We start from the raw sequence: 23731 nt of genomic DNA, 5'->3' as shown, positions 1-23731 counted from the left end.
AATCTCTGTCTTTTCTTACACTATCTCTCTCTCTATCAGGTGTTTTTAAGAGCAACACAAATGTAATGTCTCCAAGCAAAAGCCCTGCACAGAGAGAAGCTGGATTGTGGAGAAATTGTTAAAAATCTGGGCCAAAAGATTTCCAGGATCAGTATAGTTCCAATTGCCCCGTGAGCTAATAGCTTGTAATTCACACCTCTTCCTGAGCTTTCAATCTGTGAAATCTCATCTGTAACACAGATGCAGGTCTCAAATGCCAAGCGCCAAAGAATTCTGTTTCTGACAAGCTTTCAAATTTGACTCAAGCCACAGGGTTTGGACCAAAATCTTTACCATCTCATGTTCATCTAGAGTGGGCCAACCATAACTTCCTGCTTTTAAGGACCATCGCCCATGCAAAGATCCAGGAGGTTTAAACATGGAGGAAGTTGTAAATGACCCTCCTGTGAAGTTGTCAAAGAAAACAGGGTTTTGATTTTCCTTCAAATAAGTGGCCATCGAACATAGCAAGAAACTGCACCTGGAGAAGACCTAAGCTCCCTTCACCAGGGACATTTGAGAGGTGCTCTGAAAATATCTGGGTATCTTCCTGTGAAATCTGTGCCTGCCAAACTGCTATTAGCCCTGCTAGGGCGTGACACAGACATCAATTCAAAGCATCTTCTAGCAGATACAGATATTATATGTCAGTATGATCCTGGATCCTGGGGAGACATACAAGGTCCCTGCCCTCAAAGAGCTTACATTCTAGAATGAGGAGACCAAGAGTATACAGGTAAATGATTAATATATAAATAAAGCAATTTCAGGTAGTGACTGTACTACACAGAACATAAAAAGGGATGTTCCAATGGAGAATGACAGGGAGCTGCCTTGTCAGGCAGTCTGTGTGGTCTGATGCTTACTCTTTCATTAACTTATGGACATGTTTTACTTATTTATTATGGGGCTTCTGTTGAGATCAGATCAGATACCCAGTGAAAGGAAATACTCCTTCTGCCATCCCTCCCCCCCCCCCCACACACACACACGTCAACATATACAGATTAAATCAGATTTGGAATTTATTTTTGCTTTCCATGGTCCATCAAGAGATGTCTCTAGAATTTGGACTTAGAAGGGTAAGTGAGGGAAACTCAGAAAGCAAAGCCTATGGCAATTGAATGATCCAGTTTCTAGGATAAGAATTCCATTTGAGTCGTAAGCCAGGTACAGAGTTGGTGGAAGTGGGGTGCATCTGCCCCTTCTTGGTCTTGGCCTGAACTTCCAGGAGACAACAACTCAGATTAGAATGACAGAGTGGCTTATCAGAGTCCTACTGTGATGTGTCCACTCAAAAGCCCTCTGAAGGCTTACAAGAATCTCCTGGCCACCCAGCATCTTTGGCATCCCTTATTTTACTGGTAACTGGTGACTGTAGCAATTTACCCCCATGATATTTCAAGATGGTATAATGGCCATGCTCACAGTATTTCATAACAGAGAGACTTGGGTCCAAGTCCCAACTTTGGCTCTTGTAGAATGTTAGGCACGCCATGTTTTCTTAATATTTAAGACTCAGTGTCTTCATTAGTTAAGTGAAAGTAATGCTTACCTCATGGGGTACTTGTAAGGATTAAATTGAGAAAGGCACCTAAAACACTTACCAAAGTGGCTGGTATTAATCAATATTAACCAATCACCTCAAAGATTAAAGTGTATTTAAGGCAGCTTAAAATACAAAGTGCCTCATACTCTGACTTAATTCTTAAGTAACTGGTTAGCCACTAGCTACATCATTGGTAACAGCCACTTGAGACCTCTAGTTAGGAACCAGGAGTCTAGTTATCTGGGTGTATGAGCTCTTAGTCTACATAATATATGTTCTTACTAGATGGATGGATGGATGGATGGATGGATGAGTGGATGGATGGGTGGATGAGTGGGTGGATCAATGGATGGATAGATGGATAGACAGATAGACAGACTATGCATGTATCTAGAAAACATCATTCTAGGAAGAAGCCTGCCTCAAGAGATACTAACTCATATAATCAGAATGGGTTCCATTGGGACCATGCCTGACTCATCTTCATAACCCCAGTGTCCGATATATTCTGTGGTCCCTAATAGATATTTCTTTGTTTTAGGGGGAAAAGAATTAGGCTGAGTCCAGAGACCTGGGGTATAGTCCTAAACTTCTCATCGATAAGCTGTTAGTACTTGGAGAAGGCTTCTGTTTATCAGTCCAGGAAGAAGCTGGATTTAATGATCTCTAGGTCCCCAGCCAACCCAGGCTTCTACCTCTAGAAGGAGAAATCTACATTTCTTCGTGATTTGTTCTCTCAACACTCCAGAAACCTGAGTAGCTCCTTCTTGCCTCCAGGGTTGGGGCATTTCACTCTGGAACCAATCAAGCAGGATGGCTAGGCCAGCAAAAAGAAACAATAGACAAAACAAGAGAGTGTTACCAGTATCCTGCTCTCCGATTACACCAAACAAACGCCTCCAGCTCACAGAGACTAGAACCTGCCCCAACGAAGCTGGAGGGAAAGAATGGTTTCAATTAAGAGAGAAAACCGGCAGAATTGCTGATTTCCTGAGAGACTTCTCCTAAATCACTACAAGCAGCCCCAAAGCTCCCCGCAGTGGATTTCTCCATCGCCGGCCAATTCAAACCATTCTTCAGTCGTGAGACAATCCTCCAGTGACGCACTGTTAAGCAGCCCTCACCTGCACTACTGAGAGCCCAGACGCCCACCCCCGCCTGGCTGCCTGGTCTTTGGTGGTCTTGGGGGCCCCGCTGCCCCTGCAAAGGGAAGAGAGGAGAAATTCCATCTTCTCCCTCCTGAAGGTAACTCCCAGTAGTTCCAAAGTGTTTCAAGGTCTTTCATTTTCAAAGAGCCAGGAAAAAAAATCCAGTTTCTTTGGGAAAAGAGATGCCTTGAATTTTCAAGGTCTCCGGTTCTGGGAATGGGAGAACAGCATTGACTCCATAAAGCTGAATGGGAACTCATGGTGTCATGTTAAAATAAGAGGGGAGTTCAGAATTGAGCAGCCCCACCACATAAGAGCCGAGCCATTCTTGGGCAAGTTACTTCATCTTTAGGAGCCTTAGTTTCTCAGTCTGTAAAATGGCTCTGAGAAAATCTAGTCATTCATTTATTCAATGGATATTTGGCGTGTACCTCAAAGAGAAGTGTATGGGAGTTAGGTAATAAATATATGCAAAGCACTAGCATTGAGTTGGGTTCATGGCAGGTGCTTTAAAAATGTTAATCTTTTTCCTTCTCCCACGGGAAGATAAAACCTTGATGACTGGCCTCAGCTCTCCCAGATACCAAAAGGATCCTTAGGTTCTCATTTATGATGTATTTACACCATGAAAAATCATTTGTGCTTTGATAATTTTCCCTTTTAGCCTGACTAACAGTCCACAGCCACACTCTCATGGAATTAAAAGCAAAATGAGAACCTGACACAAATTCAAACATTCCCGTGAAAAGGTATAAGTCTTAGTCACTTCTGAGGTGTGGCTGGGAGTAGCCAGATCTTCCTTTCTTGAGAGGAGAGCAGAACTAAGCAGTTTAAGGCAATTAAAGGTATTTTTGGAGATGAGAGAATTGAACACCCCAGTGACTGATGGATGGGCACTTTATGCCCTCAGAAGCTGGTCTCTCATCCACAACCAGGAAATTCCCAGCTTGGGTTTCTGGGGAAGATGTGTGCTCTGGAAAACTGTAAGTTTCCAGAATGAGAAGGAAGCTGCTTCCTTGAACCGCCCCTGAGGGCCCTTCTATCCTCTGAGGCCAGGGAACAGCTCTGTAAAGGAACACGTCACTTGAGAGAGAGAAAAACACCTGTAGGGGTGTGTAAGGGTGAACTTACACAACCAACTGCCAGGACGGAAGGCAGGAAGAGGCTGATCCTGCTGAGACAAGCAGCCTGGGAGATTGACTGTCATTGTGCAAGTAAAGACAGGACCCGGAGCTCATTTCCCCATTAGCTTTCATGAGCTACTGCAATAGCTAAGGTTTCCGGAACAACCCATGCTGCTTTATCTGCTCAGCAACAGTCGTTTCAGTCAGCACATGTGGGTGTCAGCACTATGCTGCACCCTCCTTCCCGAATTAAATGAGATTGTATTGACTAATGCTTTGCCCAGAAATGGAAGGAAGATCTTCCAAAGGCAGCTGGTAGCTTTTTCTCAAGTGCAGCAGGAGCAACGTGAGGGCTGATTCGTACAGGGAGAGGTCCCAGGTCCAGTAGCAACAACAGAGATCATGGCAGTTACTGATGAAGGCTTAATTCCCCTCAAGGCACTCTGTCACTTTAGTCCTTACACATCCTTACAGGTAGGTGTGTTGGTACTCTATTTTAAAGATGAGAAAATTGAGGTTTGGGGATGTTAATTGTGTAAAGCCATGTGATTGATGAGTGGCAGGACTCAAACCCAGGGCTCACTCCAGGACACATGCTGCTTTCTGAGTGCCCGAGAGACACTGAACTCAAACCCTCTTTGTGCATTGCTAACAGCCTGTGCCTGACCCAGAGACTGAACTATGTGGCTTGGCTACACGCTCTCAAATCTAACCTTTAGAGGAAGATAGAAAACCTGACTTTGAGAAACAATTCTCTGCTGGCCTGTTTGAGGTGAGGCCTTTTTTTGAATCAGTTCCAGGGGGTGTGGAAAGCTCATTTGGAGAAAAAAGCAAATGAGTTTTCCAAAGGCTTTAACAATGCAAACAATGCAGAATACAAGAGTGGCTGTTGACTTTAGCCTTCCAAACAACATAAAGAACAGGAAGCTCAAACAGATAATGGGGTACTTTTCCTATATCCTGAGAAAGAGTTGTTCAGGAAGGCTGGAGATTATCTGATGATGCTTGTTTGAGAGAGAGCTGCCCCAAGCATGTCCAGGAAGGGAGCCACAGGGAGCCCCTCCCACTGCCCCCAGCAAGAAGAGTCTCAAGTATCCAAGATTTGCTTCCCCAAACCTCATCCCTTCTTTCCCATCCCCCCCAAAAAAGGTTTCCTCTTTGTCTTTCGCATCTGTCCTGAGTGGTCAGACATAGTACATATTCAGCTTCTCTAGGTGCCCTTGCAAAAAACATGGAAGAGACTTTCTTGAATCAGGGGTCTCCAATACCCAGACCATGAACCAGTACCTGCTCCCCAGCGCTAGCATCACTGCCTCAGCTCCACCTTGGATCATCAGGCATTATATTCTCATGGGAGCACCAGTCGCTGGAGCCAAAAAGGTTGGGGACTGCTGTCTTAAGTTACACCAGCCAAGGAAAAGGGTTGGGAATTGGGATGAGCACAGCCATAAAGAGGAAGGAGAGAATGGGAGAAGATATGGCTGCTTGCTAACTCTTAGTTGCTTTTTAAGCACTAGTCTCTTATTCAAGTAGAATGGATAGATGATAGATGATAGATAAAAAGATGATAGATAGATAGATAGATAGATAGATAGATAGATAGATAAAGTATATATATATATATTTTTTAAGTTGAATTTGGAGATCACAACTTCGGTAAGTCACAATCCCACAAAATCAACTCAACATTGAAATGGATACAGACCTTCAGAAAAGAGAATCCCAGTTCCAACTTCATTCATTCAACAAGGTTTACATGCAGTGCTCCCTACATGTGGGGTACTGTTCTAGACACCGGGACCAGGGCATTGAGCAAGGTCACTGTCCCAGTGGAGCTTATGGCCCTGGGGAGAGGACAGACGTTCAACAAATCAACAACACAGCACAACAACCAAGTACGAGGTGCTGAGCACTTGGTTTAAAGGGAAACCTTTTCACCTCAAGGCTTTTGCTGTCCCCAGGAGATGCCTTCTGAGAACTAGCCTCCAGTCTAATGCTCAGCAAGACTCATGGTTAGGAAATTCATCGTCAAACTAAAGTATAAATCATTTTGGTTTAATAGAATCCATTTCCTCCAGCTCTTTCATCATTAGATTCTGAAAAGAAACAGCCCCTTTCCTGTGTAAGAAACAATCCACATTAAACATCCCCTGGGCTTCTCTTCCGTGCATGCAGTCATTATAAATCTTTTAATGGTATTTAGGTGATAAGTAGGAATGGAAAACAAATAAATGAAAAAATCCTGATGTCCCCCACCCCACTTCTGTTAGATTCCTTAGTTAACTACATGGAGGAAGGGGACTTGCCAAAAATACTCTCCTGTTCATCTTTGGGCTTAATAAAATGTTAAGATACTGGACACTTGAGCTTCAAACTCAAAGAAACTATTAGGAAGAAGTTTTCTTGGTTATGAAAGAGCAATTATTAATATAAAATTCAATAGTCCATTCTAAACTTGAAAGTCAGTCAGGTCCGTTGTGAGCCAACATATGTGGTGACATGGACTTCAGCTCTGGGGTAAGAAAAATAGGGTTCGAATACTGAATCTGCACTAATTAGCTACGTGACCTTGGAAAATTCATTAACTTTCTCTCCTGTATAGGAAGATGATAATGCCAACCCCAAAGTTAATGTGAGGGCTGGATTAGGTAATATAGCAGAAAATACTACACACGCATTAAAACACACTAGGAGTAGGTATAGAAAAAAGAAACCGGCCATCTCCCATGGGAGTCATCATCTCATAATTTACAGGAAGAGATGCTCATCCGAGGTCATAATCATTCTTTTTAAATGGATCACTACAGATCAGTGGTCCCTATGCAGCTCCAGCAGCGCTGAGCTGGATTGTAATAATGAGTTTCTAATAATAAAGTGCTCAAGTGTGCAAAAGATTGACACTTTCTTGTAACTTATATCAGATTTAAGGTTATTCTCTGCTATGCTTTTGTTGGGAAGCAAAAAAGGATGAAATTATAGCTGTAATTATTATGCATTGAGTATTATTAAGCCACAGACCATCTAAGCCTCAAACTGCTGTGTGTCCCCTGTGTGAACTCTCCCCGTGAGGTGTGTCTTTTCAGAAGGTTGAGGGTGTGGCTTAGGAACACAGGAACTTAGCTTTGCCTTTTTCCCTTTACCTTGCAGAGCAACTCAAGCCACGACCTTACCAGGTGGGAAGATACCCTTTGGGGCCTTACTCATTGTAAGAGACATTGTCGCCAATGCAACAAAATTCTAACTGAACCCTGATTTTGTTTAAAAGCCCGAACTTGTGTTTCGGAGGAGGCGAAGATCCAACTCCCAGCTCCAGTGTGTAGATTGTGACTAGGTTAAGAACTCTGTGGTCAGAGTACTCCCTACCAATGATGGGTTCGGTGTGGGGATTCCATGGAATGTGACCCCTTCTTCCAATAAGAAATAAAGAGAAGTTAATTAAAGACTTCTGGAAAAGCTATTCCTCCCATTTTTAGAAGAGATGTTTGTGAAAAAGTGTGCTGGATATTGATCTTTTTTTTTTTTTTTCATAGGAAGCCTGGAACAGTGGGAGTCAATTTGGGGATATGAAGGGGGCTAAGCTTTAAGAAGACACTGGAATGGCAGAAAACTGGGAGAAAACTGGGTCTTTGATAATGTTCCTGAGTTTCTGAAATTGTCCTACCTCCATACTTGTTATGGGGGATATCATTTCACGAGGGCTGATTACTCTATTACTTACAGATATTCAGCTGCCGTGTGCTGATATGGGTAGAGCAAGGAACATGTGGCAGGTGACAACTACCTGAGGGACGCATCATTGATAAGTTGTAGCTTACGTTCAATCACGATAGCTATAACTTCATCCTTATTTTTCCTACCCAAGAAAGCACATCTGAGTAAAAGTGAAAAGATGTAATATCATCATTGAGGTGATAACCTTGAATCTGGTCTCATTTATAAGACACAGTTGTTTATAACTGACCATTTAGATTAGCTGGTAGCTCTGTTCTACCAAGTGACAGATACTGTTATTATTATCTATGGGTTCATGTGAAAGATGGTTTTGTTTTCTCATCACACCTGTCCTGCTCCCCTGATAGGGTCCACTCTGGTCATCTCTAAGTAATTACCACCAATGAAGCAGGTAAAGTAGTGAGGTCCTTGTAGCCAAGCAAGTGGACATTCACACCCCAGAGTTCTTGCCTGTTTCTCCTGCCTGATCCTGAAAGATGCACCCGCATGATTGCTGGAAGTCACCCTGCAAACCACCCGCCTCACACACACCAGGGAGACCCTGGACCTGAGCTCCAGTCACGAAAGTGCTCGAGATAAGACCAAGAAATCTCCAATAAAATGGATGAGATATGGCCCTAAACCAAAGCTGAACTCTAAAAATTCCCAAGTAAATTATGAATCCCATATCCTCCTCCTCCCGGGTTAAAATAACTCCAGTCTCATGGGACACTTGTCAATTCCCAGAGTTTGGGTTCCTTTGCTGCCCCAACATGTGCTTCTAAAAGCCTGATTGAGCTTGGAGGTTCCCATGATTCTCTTTCCACGACTGTCTATTTGAAGACAGACGTGATAAACCAGTTGCTTTCAGAGTTTTCAGTAGGACTTTCTTTTCTTGCTCTCTTACTCAGATGGCCTGAGGGTGAGGCAGCCAGAAGAAGGGCTGCCTTGGCTGGATTTGCTTGCGTAGCTTTGACCCCACCCACCAGACCATCCCCTGGTTCTGAGAGCTGGTGGGGTTAAAAAGTCCAACCAGTAGTCCCCCCAAGGAACTGTGTGGATCCTGCAAACACAGTTACTGCTATTAATCCTTCAAGGTCTGGAGAAGCCTTCCCTGGTGCTCTAGACCAGGTGAGGTCTCCTTGTTATACACTCTCACAAGATCTTATGTTCCTTCCCAGCGTTTACCTCAAGTATAATTAAATAAGGGTATAATTAGACGTTTACTGTCTGTCTTCCCAGATAGACAGTAAGTTCCACGAGAGCAGAAACGGTGCCCCTCTTGTTTAAAGTTGTATCCCCAGCACCTAGCAGAATGCCTGACACATATCAGTACTCAATAAATATATGTTGGGTGAACAAATGAATCCTTTGAAAACCATTGATTGTTGACTTGACCCACAGAATTGCACAGAGAAGCTGGACCAAAAAAAGCCAGGCCAGGTTAAGCTGGGCCTTCTGGTTTCAAAACACTCATTAAGTCAAAAAGGATCAAAATAAACACCAAGTATGGATGTATAAGATGCTGCACAGGAAACCAGTCCTGAGTACAATGGAAGCTCCACCTTTCCCATCCTGTTAAAAAAAATCAGTACCCTTTTATCTTCTTCTCTTTGTCATTCCAAGTCTTCTTGCCCTGGTCATCCCATCCTTCTCTTGCTTAATGCCCTTTCTTTTATCATCTCAAAGAATGAAATGGAAAGGACACTGGACTGAGAGTCAAAAGACCAAGGTTTTGACTCTGACTACTGCGTGACGTTGGGCAAGTCACCTGCAGTCTTTGCAATGACCTTCTCTCACCTGTCCAATATAACAAGTAGGCTATGTAATTTCTAGTACCCTTTCCCATTCTGATATGCCATCATCTTCGCCTTTTTGTCACTACCCCAAAATAACATCTCACATAGAGTCCTTTTCCTCTTCTTCCTCTTCTTTGTATTCATACTTTGGAGCTGCTATAGGAGTGCAGCTCAGCCTGCACCTTCTAAGCCCTAGCAAAGCATTTGAAAGCCTCTCATCCTTGCCTCTAGCACTTTTACTGAGTTACCCTAGAAAGGGTATTGCAACTCAACTTGGCAGGGCACCCCGGGCCCCTGCCAGCCTGACTCCATCTGTGTGCCTCAGGAAATGGTAGAATTAAGAAGCCCGAGCATATAACAAGACTTCCTAGATAAGCACTGCCCAAGAAGGGACGGCAGCAGGGGAGGAGATTGATTGGTGAGCATTCCAAAGAATACAGTTTCAATGATTGAGGTCAACCAGCAACAAGAGACAGAGATAAAGGTGAAGTTACTTCAGGTAATAATAGGACCTTGTAGTTCTACATCACGTGCTTCTGCAGACTATCACAAAACACTTTCACACCAGCAGGCGAAGGTGGAGAGGTCTAATGGAGGCAGAGGGATTATTTCCCAGGTGGCTCACAGTGTATTGCTGCATTAGATAGATAAAGCCAGTAGCCCAAGGTCACACAATTAGGCTTTGACAAGGGTGGGAATTAGAGCAGAGTGTCCTAATCTCACCCAGGGGCTATTTCTAGGGACTCTTGGTGGAGTCTTTTGTTTATACCTTGGTTCTATCTTATCTTATTTGCCCAGGTATTGATTGGGCTTGCTTGTTCCCTTGGGGAAACTTGAGTGGCCCACAGTAGGCTGGCCAGCTTGAGTTCAGAATCCAGCCTTCTTGACTTGGATACTACCAGCGGGTCCCAGTGGGGCCGGTCTGTGGAATGCTGCTGCTGTCTGCATTTGGGAAGCACCGAAGAGCCCCTGAGTGGCAGCTGAGAATGCAGACGCTCCAGGGCTGATAAAAGTTGTAATTAACATGTGCATACAACCCTTTCATCTTCAAAGCCTTACTCACATTAGCTAGTAATTCCTCCCATCACCTCTATGGGTGAGGCATCATTTTTGTCTTCTCAGTTTGCAGATGGAGAAGGTGATGTGGAAAAGGGGGCCCTTTGCCAAGAAGTCTGGCCCTTGTTCACACAGAGGAGATTCCTGGCTCCCAGCATCTAACTTCAACTGGGGTGATGGAAAAACACAGTGGGAATGAATTATAAGAGAAGGCTCAAGCAACTAACTCCCTCTGGGTAAGAGACCGCATTTATTCTATTCCGAAAAGAGGCAGAGTCGACTGCTTGGCTAGCTGACTAGATTCAATAGCTGCCCAACGAGAGTTACATGCAACTATCAGAAACATAAACTAGAAATGCCCGCTGCTCTACTGTGGTGATCTTTGTATGATATGTTCGGATCACATCCTCTGTATTACGTCCATGGCAGACATCACTAATGGATCACAGGGCTCTCTGTAGCTGAGCCAAAGTTTGGTTTCCTAGCACAGCCCTCTAAGTAGCCTCTAGTAATCAATGGGAAATGTTACAGGGGCTGAAATCCATTTGCTGTTGCTGCTGACGGACTTGATTGGGATTCTCTTAAATTGCCACCCTTCAACTCAGGCAAAGTTGCTAAAGTTCTTTGTCAACCAGTGTTGGAGCTGACTTTTTCTGAACTTTGTCTAGCACTGTCTGAACAGGATGTTACAAGAACGCTGAGGTAGAAGAAGCATTGGATCTGGTAAGACAGAGCCAGTGTTACTTGATCATCTGCATTTTGTCCAACCTCTTCCCTCACTGTGTTTCAACATGAGCTCTCTCATCCAGACAGGCCGGGCCCTCTCCTGGCCCCGATCAAGCCATACTCATTTCTTCCACTTTACACTTTTTGGCTCATGCTTTACACTTTCATGGGTTGCTCTCCTCTCCCCTCTCTCCCCATCTTTCTTCCCACACTTATCGCCTCCTCAAATTCCATTCCTTCCATGAAGCTGTCTTATACAATTGACTCTCGTAGAGGTGTCTGCTTTCCCTCATCTCTGGCACTTGATGACATGTAATCTTGTTTACTTCTTTCATCTGTTTAATTTTTCTTCCACCAAACTGTAAGCTCTCTAAGGACAGAGACTAGATCTTCTTATTCCCTCACTTCTTTCCACAGTGTCAATCACACAATACTTGTTAATCAATTGAATCAGTAAGTTCATCATCGTTTTACCACTGGGGAAACAGAGGCAACTGAACCTTGCCCACAGTCATGCTCTGACTGAGACAGAGAAATGCTAAACCTCTGCTGGGTACGCGTGAGTTCTCACTTCTCCTAGAAGGCCGTGTCTGTGGGACTGGCTGGAGACACAGATGACTGGACCATATCCAGCAACGACTGAGTGCATTGCGTATGACATGAGAACTGAACCCATCTGGGATTTTATTCAAACTTCTGGCCAGCAGATTTCAGATGGATATGAAACGGGCACACCCAGAATGGACTGTTATCTGACTAAGGACTTTTGGTGACTGATCGGATGGAGCCCTGACAGGGGGTTTAGTCTCTGACCAACTTTGGCAAACTCCTAAGCAATATGCAATCTTTATGACTTCTTTTTTATTTTTATTTATTTTTTTTCCTGAGCAAGAGCTTCTCTGGTTTCATGGAAAAGAAAGAAATATCTTAACGGGAATCTGGAAGGTTCTCAGTAGAAGCAGCAACTCACCATTTGAAAAGCCTCCCTCTCTCAGTGCCTGGTGTGTGTGTGTGTGTGTATGTGTGTGGTGTGTGTGTGCACGTGCACATGCACATGTGTGGTGTTTTGTTTTGTTTCGCTTGCTTTTAGAGTCCCATGGCCACCCTCGTTATTTTCCATAGGATACTAGTGCTCACCCTCTAAGTACTCTTTTGGCTGAATATTGTGATTCATTTTGCACCAACACATTGCAGAGTTCCTTTGTGGGAAGCTGAGAAATCCAAGTTGAGCTTTGAAAGTGAAAGAAACCATCTTTTCCTTTCTTCAAAGGTTGACTTTTCTTCACAGGTTAGCTTTTTTGTAAAGTAGAGTTTAAAGGAAAAAGTATTGTCTTCAGATACTGCAGGTAATCCCAGGACTGGCTTCTTACAGTTTTAACTGTGTGACTGAGACATGTTGCTAACTTCTCTGACCTGAGCCTCTTCATCTTCCCAACCCCAAATGGTTAAAAGGTTTTGGCAGAGTCTCCTGAGCAAAGTACCTTGTCCCTAGAAGTCATTCTTGGCCACTGACATTTAGGATGTAACTGGGTCCATATGCTTGTTTCTGACATGGTTCAATAATTCACTTCTGACATTTAATATAAACCAGGCGTCGCTTTTTTTTTTTTTTTTTTTTTTTGGCGGGTGGGGGGGGTACTGAATTATAGTCATGTTATTCTTTCCGTTAAGTTTTATGAGGCTTAGGTGTTTGTGGGCCCACAGAATGGTGGATTTATAGAACACGAGGCCTGGAAAGGACTTTATAGATCAACTAGAATCCAACCCTCTCATTTTACACATGGAAAATTAGAGGCAAAAAAGGGTGAAATAATTTGTTGAGCAAATATTGAATCACTAATAGAAAGAAACTAAAATATAACAGCCATTTCTATTCTTGAGACACCTTCTGTGTGCTAGACACTTAGCTCGATGTGCTAAACATTGTCCTAGAATTTGACATGTGCAACTGCCTGCGCTCAGGTGGCAGAGAAGGGACTTAGCCTGAGGTCTGTCTGGTTTTACCGGCCTTCCTCCTCCTACAAAACCTTCTGCCAAAACCAAACTTCCTCACGTCCATTCCACCACACTAAACACCTGGGTTGACATGGGTGGTCTTTTGTGTGGAAAGCTTTTAAACCATTGAAAGAAACAACTTCTCTTTTTTTTTCTCTTTTAACATAGTGACCAAAGCCAACATCTTTTCTCCGAGTGTCACTGAGAGCATGATTTGAGGGTCGGGGTTCTTTAAAATTGAGGCTAGATTTGGAAGTAAATGCTGAGACATAGAGGCAGACAGACCTATAGGAAATCAAGATCCTTGTTCTACTGGACAAAACCTAAAGAGACCTAAACTTCTCCTGCCTTGCCTGACATGTCAAACTTCAAGAAAGAGACACTCAAATTGGAAAGAGAGAGAAGCAAAGCAATTTCAAGGAGGTTCGAGGATCTCTACAAGAGACACTAGAAAAATTAAAATAAAAAGGTTTTTATAGACCAGAAAAAAAATTTTTAAATGATGAAAAAGAATTAGTCAGAACCTGTAAATTAGAGGTAAATGGTAAAGATAGCTTTGCTAGCGAAATCTAGAAATTCCATTCATTCGATCAGCTACCCAAATATTTATTGAGCACCTACTATATGTGGGAAACTGTGCTGACAATTGGGGACTAGAGTGATACAAAAATGTACATAAAGCATGAGTTTTTTCATAAGAAGCTTATACGTTCAAGGGTAAAAGGGAATAGATCACCATAACACAGCTCAGAGGCATTCCTTGAACTTCTTTTTAGATAGAAATATGCTTGTGGGGTTTTTACGAATTGTCAGAGAGAAACAACCAGGAAACAACAGGGAAAGTGAAAGTCACTCGGGGAAGTCTCGAGTGATGTACCCGACCTCTAAGGCTGACACTGGGAAGACTAGTCTCACTACAGAGGATCCACTGCAAAGACAAACTTCTGGGCAGGAGATTTCTGTGGCAGCGTTAACTTCCGTCTCCAAACTCTTGTCTGCATCTGTGTGACAAGGACTCTTGTGGGTTCCTGCACCCTCGTCTGCCCTTGCAGGGAAGTGGTGGCTGTGGGGCTAACTGTGACATCAACCAGTCTCTGCAGCCTGCAGGATGGTGCTCAGCTCTGTTAGATTCTGCTTCTCGGACTGGACATACTCAGCGATGGCAACAGTTGCGACTGGCATATAATAGATGCTCACTTAATACTGTTGAAGTGTAAGATGACCGGGGCCAGGGGCCTGAGGCAAGAGATCAGATACTGACTGCATGACATCGTTGGTTTCTACCTGGCATCGCAATTTGCATAACGGTGATCATGGGTGAAGAAGCTTTACCATTGTCATTCTAATATCTTGGTGGATTCTCTTTGACAGAAGATATAGAAAAAGATGCTTGCTAGATCCATGACTGGTGTGTGGGTTCTTCTAGAAGGAACTGTAGACCTGCTCAAGTGCAAAGAGATGCACTGAAATGGAAACAGATGGGGAATTTGTGGTGAATCTCTGTCTCCAGGCCAAAGGCAGATTAAGTCAGATGTCCTCAGAGGACTTTGCCTCCTCCCTCCTTGGTGGTTTGTTTCTCAGTCAGAAACATCCAGAGGAAATACTTCGCCACTTCCCCACCTCCCCACACACTGGTCACCTGCTGGGCCATACAGAAGCCAGGCCATCTGGTTTGGGTTGTGGCTGGGAAAAGGGGACTATAGAACACTTCCAGCATTAGCTCAATTTCTCGTGCCTCGGTGAGCATAGCCTGATTCCTGACAGCCTCCTCTCTCAGAGTTTCCTTCCTTCTCTCATTAATGCTAGCTGGTGGAGAGAAGGCCCTGGCGCCAAGGCAAAGATTTAAGCTGAAGGCAAAAATTTTATTACTACTCGATTGACTCATTTCCCAGCTTTGTCCAATCAAGAGCCAAAGTCCTCTATGATAAATATTAACCAGCGACCTTCTCCTTTCATCCAGGCGACAAGTAATAATGTGATAATGAACAAACAACTCAATTCACCATCCCTTTTCAGTCCTACGCTCTTGTCAACTTCCCATCACTTGGAAGAGATCAGAACTTCTATCCAGGGACTGGAGTGAATGAGCCGCTCAGAGTATGAATAGAAAGAAGACTCCGTTACAATTTCTTTTTCATTTTTGTACTCTCAGGCTCCTCTTTGGATGCCGCGTGTGAGAAAGGAGGGCAAAAGCAGCTCCGTGGACACTAGGAGTCTACCCCGCCCGGTTCCCAAACGGGGTTTACGAAAACAACCAGAGTGCTCCCAGGTGTCATCATTCGAGTTTCTGGGGGTGTCCTAAAAGAAACACAGTACTGTAATGACTAAGCGTGAACCCAGTGGCCAGACCACCTGGGTTTGAATGCCAGCGCCATTGCTTACCGGCTCTTTGGCTTGGGGTGAGTTACTTAAATTCTCTATGCCTCGTTTTTCTCATATGTAAAAGGGGTAATAATAGCACTCCCTCGTAAGGTTGGTGTATGGATTAAACAAGTTAGTATGTGGGAAACAATTAGAATGGTCCGGGCACATGGTTAGCACTCTGTTTGCCATTATTACTAATTGTGGTGATGGTATCGCAAAAACATACAACTCTTTGCAAAGAAGCAAGTGCAAAAGGTATAAGAGCTCTAAATTTCAGGAAAGGTTGTGGGGAAGAAAGATGAACTTTTAGGCACTGCCAAAGGAGACTGGCAATTACACACCACGGCAAATGCTCAAAGTTACCAGTCTGTGTGAATAATCCCTCTTTCCACTGGACTTTTCCAATTAACCTATGCTCTCAGAAGCTGAAGATTCAAGGTAGGTTTTTAGGGCTTGAGTTTTCCAAATCACCTCCTTGGCGACTCAGCCCCTCTTCACCTGCCTGGTACCTTCCTTCCCACACTTGCACTTAGGAGGGACACCTGCCTCAGGACAACATATCCAGGTAGCCAGTGTACCCTAAACTCGGGGAGATTTAGTATCATGAGATTCTGTTCACTCACAACACCCATCTCCTCATTCCGTGTTTGACTCCATCTCCGAGTCTCACTAGGCAGATGATCCATGGGTAGCTGGATCATCTATCGACCACTTCAGATTTGGTAAGCTCTGCAGGGACATTCGTCATTGCCAAAGTGGCTATCTGTCAGATGTCAGGCTTCCCTGAAGAATGGCCCCTTTAGAAGCTGCAGGAGACCCACGAAGAGGGCAAGAATCCCTGTGGAACTCTTCTGCCGCTCTCCCAGCTGCCACCGCCTTCCAGAGCAGGCGTGGGCACTGGACGAGCATAAGCCTCTCACCCAAGGAGTCCAAACTCAGATCAGCATCTCTAAAATAACTAGACCTCTAAGCGGGTGGCTGCTGGGGAGTGTTTTATTTTGAGGCTTAAATTTCAGGGTTGGTATCATCATCCTGCCTGGCTCCCACTCCCTTCTCGGCTCAGGAGCCTAGTAACCCTGTCCTTACTCAGACATCCCAGCCACAGCAAGCAGCCACCAAAGCCGCAAACAGACAGGTGATCTCCCTCTTTGGGAAGACCAAACATGAGCCCTGCGATGGACAGCTGGCCAGTCAAACGCCCTCCTTGGGCCTGTCTGGAGCGAGACAGCATCACCATTATCATTGCCTAAACATAAACATATTTGCATCTCAGGTGTACTGTCCAACATGCAGCCATATATATGGATAGAGATATTTCTATATTCCAGACATCCATTTCAGTTCAACAATTACTGGTAACAACTGGACCGGCACTGCGCTCTGGGACCACACACACACACACACACACACACACACACACACCCTTGATGTCATGGGCTTCCACAGTGCTGCAGAATACAGATAAGAGAAACTATATGTCGGGTTTGGGGTTTCTCCTTGAAAGAGTGTGAAAGTCATTAGCACTCCATGAATCTCCAAAATCAAAAGGCCTTCCTGCACGATTTCACTCTGAAGCTTTAAGGCTAATTAACTGGTGACTTTTCAGAACGACATACCACACTGTCACAGATGAGGTTACTGGGATGGCTGCCATCCTGTTACACCAGGGATTTTCAGCTGGGGGCAACTTTAACCCCTTCCCCAATCTGGCAATGTCTGAAGGCATTTTTTCTTGTCACCCCTGGAGTGGGCAGATGTACCACTAGAATCTAGCATGTGGAAGCCAGAGATGCACAGTCAGCCTCTACCAGGAAACTCTAGGCTAGACCGTGAGCTGTGCAGGGGCAAGGACTGCGTGCTCCTCACAATACCCTCTCCAGTGCCTATCCACCCGGTGCACAGAGGAGGCAGTGCATAAGCATTTGTTGACTATATTATCTAGTTAGTTAATTCACTTATTTGAGGGTGGGTAAACGAATAGCAGGGTAACACAAATACACACACCCCTTTCTCACTCCCTCTGGTGCGTATATTCAAATCCTATCTTGTGTGCACTGACCCCTCCTCTCTGTCATTGATTCCTCCAGTCCTCCTTGCTGTACCGCAACTTGACAATGCCGTTAGCTTTACCATCTCAACTGGCCAGGCTGTCGCTCAACTGTCCTGCGTTACACATGTAGAACGATAAAGTTCTTGAATGCAAGGCCCACATCTTGTACATATAATTCCCACGGAAGATACCTTAAAATGCTTAATGGTTGACGAGGAAGACTCACATTATGTGTAGACACGTGTATTCAGATGCATATCTACTTGTAGACATACCCACCTATGTATGTCCATATCTAGCAGGCAAAAATCAAATATGTGTCTTTTCCTGGTACTTCATATATTAGGGTGATCAAGAAATGAAGAACAAAGGAATAATAAATATTTTTCTCGAAAGTACACCTTTTCTGAACCAAACGTCAATTTAATGAGACACTAGACTGATTAAAGAGTTGCGAAGATGTGGATTTATTTAGGCAAAAAGTCTTGCAAAAGTTTTGACTTTTAATCACTTGAAGCCATGCATTTATTTATAAAAATAATATAAACTTTTGGTCAAAATATATACTATGTGTCAATTGGTAGAGTGTTTGCATATTCAAAACCCTGACTCTGGAAAGTCTGTAATGCACATCGCTGTCTCCATGCCAGGCCAGACCCACAACCACAAACTTTAGAAGGCACGTCTTCCTTACTCTGGCAAATTAGGCTTGCTTCCCAAACCCTTGTGGGCCAGCTTAGGGAGAGCATACTTTTTAAAGAAAAATTTCAACTTGCTACATGAGTGAAAAGTGGGTTTTAAATTTGAGGTAGGCGGCCATTAGCCTACCCTGATAATTCTAAAGAACACGTGTTTCCCATTCAAGGAGGGACACAACGGAAATTGAGTCATCAGGTTTTTGCTCTACAAGCCCCTAGAATTTCTCTCTGAGGCAGAAAAGATCCCCTAGGCTTTGTCTGGCAGCATCTGCCACCTGCTTGGCTTATGCTTTTACAAGAGCCACTTCCCTGTCTGCCTCTGGGTGGAGTCAGTTGAAAAGGGAGGGGCTTGGAAGACGCAGCCCCTGCCTCAGCCGCAGCCAGGGCGGAAGGCTGCGGAGGCCCAGGTAGGGGACGGGACCTCAGCCGGGAGCCGTATGACGACGCAGGCTGATCTGAAATCTCTCCTGGGTGGCTACAGGCCACCTGGAGCTCCACCTAGATTTCAGTTCGAGGTCCTTGACTTTCGTAGAGAACGGTGTCAGCCCACTCCCTGGGTCCTCAAGACTTCCCCGCACTGGGGCTCATGTTAAATGCTGCGGGTTTCCAATGAGCATGGGACCAGGGAGCCTCTGGGTCAATGCATCTCAAAGCAGGCAGAGTCAGTGTAGAGCGGTGTAGGGCCTCTTTCTTAATTTTCAGTTGGAGGGCATTGCCCTAACTTGTCTCTTAGATAAGGAATAGTTTCCTCCCTTTTACCAAGGCTGCAGATGAGAGCATGTCTAGAAGGGCAGCTGGACTCTGATAAGGGAAGGGACTTATTTTAGTAACAAATGACTAGGTTGGCATCTCTGGACAGCTGTGGCCAAACCTGGGGAGAAACAGGCTAGGGCAGGGTAGGGCAGGGCAGCCAAAAGTCCACAGCCTGCCAGGAAAAGGAAGACGCCCATGCCAGGCTTCATGTTAGCTGGCCATAAGGGATGGGGAAGGTAGGAGAACCATATACATACAATATCCAAAGTCTGCCAGAGGCAAAGTAATAAATCAAAGGGGCACAGAAGTTGTAGTCTAATGTGGGGGATATTAGACAATGGGGGATCCCAACTCCCCCACCTCCTTGAACCTCAAATCCTTTATTTATAAAATGGAGTTAAGGGAGTGCTAAATGTAGATAGGGCTATTGTGAGGCTTCTATATGATAACATATGCTAACCTCTTACTGAATGGCTAATATAGAAATGGTGCTCAGTAAATGGTACTTCCTAAGGAACCCTACTTTGCACAGCAACATATGGTGCAGTAGCTGAGGGTCAGGCTTTTAAAGCTGGGGTACTCCTAACTCTGAGGGATCCAGCAATAGTCCAGGAGGCCCTGGAAACCCCAGGATAGTACAGAGACCAACTCTGAGTATCAAACTTTGCTTTATGGTTTACATATGAGAACTACATATCTCATTATTCCAATATTACACTCAAACTGGGTATGTTGTGGATTAAAATTAACAAAATTGTCATAAGTGTTGATAAGTATTTAAAGATTGAAACATCACTAGACCACGCCCTGCTCACCCTCTGCAGGAGGTGGGGTGGGGCTCTTTACAGTCCTCAATGAGAGTGGTATTTCGGAGACCAGCGTATGGAAAGTGCCCTGCCCTAACACTGTTAGAGAGAGGGGAAGTCATACCTCCCTCTCTTTCAGAGTCTGTTTCCTCCATGGGAAAAAGAAGGGGTTTTTCTGAGTGATCCTTGGCCTCCCCGGCTCTGAATCTATGACAATGAGTCAAGAAATATTTCTTCAATGAATGGAAGGGCGGTCTGTCACAGACTAAGAATTTCAGGCTGCCCAGCATCCCCTCCTGCGTGGGGTAATTTGAAAGAAAATGGAAACTTTTCCTATTAGCCGCCAGCTTCAAACACGCCTACCTGGCATCCTGCCTTTGCAGGAAGTAGATGTCCAGTGTATATCTGGCAAATAACTGAATTAATCGATGCTAACCTCAGCAGTGATGGAGCTTTGCTTCCTTGCTCCTTCCACTGGGAAAACACTGCCAAAGCTCTCACTCCCAGCCAGAGGGGTCTCTAATGCTCAGAGAGAGCATAAAGGCGCATGCCACTCTCAAGTCCCAGACCTCTCAGATGCACTCCTCTTTCTCAACACTAGGGGCGCGGTTTCCTACTGATGACTTCTGCCCTACAAAGGAAAGGAGGAGGAGGTGTGTGCAGGGGGGCTCATCCCACTCTCCATCAAGAGCCACTTTCTTCCTCCCACATGTGGCACCTAGTTCAAGGTATCTGTTCTCTAACTCAGGGTTTCTGGGTACAATGTGGTTTAACTATATTTGGCCACTTCTCTACTTTTTGCTTTCTGTTATGGGGATTGGATCTTTCTTCCCCTCGGAAGCCTCGTGCCTTTCCAAAGTTTCTTCATTGTCTACAGAGCCTACCACCCCTCGGAGAGGGGCGACGACAGTGCCTTCTCCCCTGCTCCCTTTTTCCTTCCCCTGTCTGTCTGCCCAGCCCAAGCCCACTGGTAAGTCATGTCTCCTTTCCAAGTCTTCGTTCCTGCCAAACAACTTTACAAGTACATGAAAGCCAGGTCCCAGGCAGTTATTGTTACTGGCAGTTTTTTTGTGCCTCTTCCAAATGATGCTGCCCAAAGCAACCATAGAAACGTGGGGCAGGAGTGAGCCTACTAGTCTCGGGAGAATCACAAGGATCAGGACAGTGCCAAAGGTTTGGGGGACAGGGTCCTTTAGAAGTATCAGGCAGACAGGTTGGAAGGAGTTGGGAGTCAGAGTCCTCAAAAACAAAGCAGAAGACATCACCGGAAGGTAACATACAAATAAAACGTCCCAAGAGGCCCCTCTCCTCTGTGGCCGGGTCCAGGACTCTCCCTGTACTCGAGTTTCTCTCTTCTTTCCCATCTCAAGTGTTTCTGCCTTTCAAGGGCTTGTTGGATCTCCAGCCCTGGCCTCTGCTAAGGCCTCTGGTCCACTACAAGCCCTCTGTCCCCCCAAACCTTTCAGATTTTGTCCATGTCATACACACAGTCTGACATATTCTGACTAAGCACAGACTAATGGGCCTGGGTTCATATGAGCACCAATTCTCCAGCTGTGTGAACACCAGCAAGTCATTTAACCTCCCTGGGCTTCGGTTTGTTTCCCTTCTGTAAAACAGGGCTAATAACAGGACACTTCTCATGGGCCGTCATAAGGGTAAAATGACACAACACTTGTAAAGAGTTTATCACAGTGCTTGACATAGCGAAATAGCGAAAATGTGTGATAAACGAAGGCCAGCGCTGTTCTTCCTATTGTTAGTATTATTTCTGTTTCGGGAATCTAAATCCTAGATCTTCACTTATTCGCAGCCTAAAAAGACCCTGTCTTTTACTTTCTTGGTACCCCAGAACTAGGTTTAATAAATACTTGCTGGGCAGAATTAACCATAGGCTGAGCTGTTTTAATGACCCAGCTGGCACTTCTTAAAAGAAAAATTAATTTCGCTAGCGATAAGCAAATCAGCCGTGTAATTATCTGTACGTATATAGACAAAGAAAAGGAGCGCTTGGAGTTCAGCCTCGCCAGAATACCTCACACGCAGCCACCCCCTCCACAACCACTGAAAGGCACAGGCTTTGTCTGGATGGCATTTTGGCAGGCCCAGCTCCGGGGACCCTGATGTAACGACCTTGGTGCCCAGGCACCAGTCCCTCCCCTGAGGTTGCCAGAGAGGGATATGAGCCACACTGCAGTCTGGATTTCTCCCTAACTGATTGGCAGAAACAGGAGTTTACAGCGACTGAGCGACTCACCCAGCCATTGCCTTTCCGACTCACACTCCCTGCCCCAGGCTGGCTGGCACCTGTGGAGACCCAGAGCCTCACCACAGAGCTGGTTCATGTTCCCACTAGCGCTAAGATAGTGACTGGAGCCAACTGTAAGAGCTTTGGAATCCAGGCGCAGTGGGGAGCGACAGGAAGCTAGGATCCCTTCCTGGAAATAGCCACCCAGCTCATTGAACCCACCAGCCCCCGCACATGCATCTGTGCCTACCACTATGGCCACCTCACCAACAGCCCTAGCCTTGCCCTGCCGGGCCTCAGCCTAGCCGGGCTTGGAGCGCCCGTGGGCACAGGAGCCTCTTAGTGGAAATACGGGCTGCGCGCATCCAGGACAGTTACTTTCTGCCGGGTGCTCAGACTCTGCCGACCTCGCCCCAAACTGCGCGCCCACAGCCTGCCCAGCAAACTTTCTTCTCTCTTTTTCTTTTCCGTGCAACAAAACCGTACTTCACACCAACAAACTCCAACAGCTTAGCGCAAATCCTACCCCTCCTTAACCAAATCCAAGCCGCTCACCGCCCCCTTGACTCCGGTCCCCAGGGCCAACTCAGCTTGCGCAGCGGTTGGGTCTGTCCTGGCCACGCGTGCCACTCCCTCCCGCCGTCCCGGCGGGCACTCACCGATTTGCGCCAGGCTCAGCTGCACGAGGCAGAGTCCCCAGACTGCGCGCCACCCCAATTTGTCCATGGTGTTACAGCGGACCACAGGAGCAAGCGAGTGGAGCTGGAGGGTCCTCGTGCGTTGAGTGGGGGGCCGGCGGAGGACGGAGCGAGGAGGGCGGCCCGAACCTGTCAGAGGCTGGGGTCCGGCTGGGCAATGAGGGCGCCTCGGAAGTTGGCTGCAGTTTTTATTCAGAAATGACCTAAGAGGGAGAGAGGGAGGGAGCTAACTAAGGACACACCCAAACGAAGGGAGCTGTGACTAAGCAGCAGGCAGAGGTTTCAAGACGTATCAGCCCTCCTCTGCGCGGGCCTCTGCGCCTCCTCCCCGTTTTCTATGAAGGTTGTAAACCGGGGCAGCCTAGGCGGGCGCCAGGAGGGCCGCGGGTGCCGCCGAGCCTTGGGACGCGCCGGCTTTCTCTTTCCACAGCTCGCCCGCCGGCTGGAAGGGCGAACTCAGGAAGGAGAGCGACTGAGTCCTGAAACCTCACGGCACTGGGTTCAGCCTCAGGCCCCTCTCCGCTAAGTTTCTCTTAGAATCTGGACGGAGGACGATTCTTTCTGGGTTTCACAGGCAGATGGATATTCTGGGAGAGGACCTGGGAGAGTGGCGAGGTCCTGCACTGGATTGCGGTGCTTCCCTGCCCACGGGAGGGAGAAGGGATGGAGAGTGAGTGACTCTTCTCAGAGGAGGGAGGAAGAGCTCATTTCTTTTTCCCGTGAAAGAACAGCCAAGTCCACATGGCTCAGGTGGATTTTTGCTCCTTATTAGGACTGCTCAGAGAAAGATGATGCTGGCCAGCCATGGGGCTGGCATCTGGTTCCACTAACCCATATGTCATCCTCCAGCCTCAGGCTGGCACCCGGGTTCATCCACCCATTCATCCGTTCACTCACCCACACTCTTATTCATCCTCCTCAATATTCCTCCTTACATCTGTTTATCTACCTGCCCATCTTTCCTTAT

At 45.8% G+C, this 23731-nt stretch overlaps 1 protein-coding gene across 9 annotated transcripts in view; it reads right to left on the bottom strand.

Annotated features, from left to right (window-relative positions):
- Positions 1-22952, bottom strand: part of CD44 (CD44 molecule (Indian blood group)) — a 77945-nt gene extending 54993 nt beyond the window's left edge. For 2 of the 9 annotated variants that reach the window (XM_036221846.1, XM_036221847.1), the window contains exon 1: positions 22726-22945. In XM_036221846.1, coding sequence (XP_036077739.1) covers positions 22726-22792 — 67 coding nt within the window. In that variant the 5' untranslated portion in view covers positions 22793-22945. Of the gene's footprint in view, positions 1-22725 lie in introns of all 9 variants that reach the window. The other 7 variants (XM_036221844.1, XM_036221845.1, XM_036221848.1 and 4 more) reach the window with 7 other exon arrangements.
- Between the last annotated feature and the right edge of the window lie 779 nt (positions 22953-23731).

This window comes from Rousettus aegyptiacus, unplaced genomic scaffold (assembly GCF_014176215.1).
Source record: "Rousettus aegyptiacus isolate mRouAeg1 unplaced genomic scaffold, mRouAeg1.p scaffold_m13_p_5, whole genome shotgun sequence".
NCBI classification, from domain to species: domain Eukaryota; kingdom Metazoa; phylum Chordata; class Mammalia; order Chiroptera; family Pteropodidae; genus Rousettus; species Rousettus aegyptiacus.
This window is presented reverse-complemented; position numbering and strand designations above follow the sequence as displayed.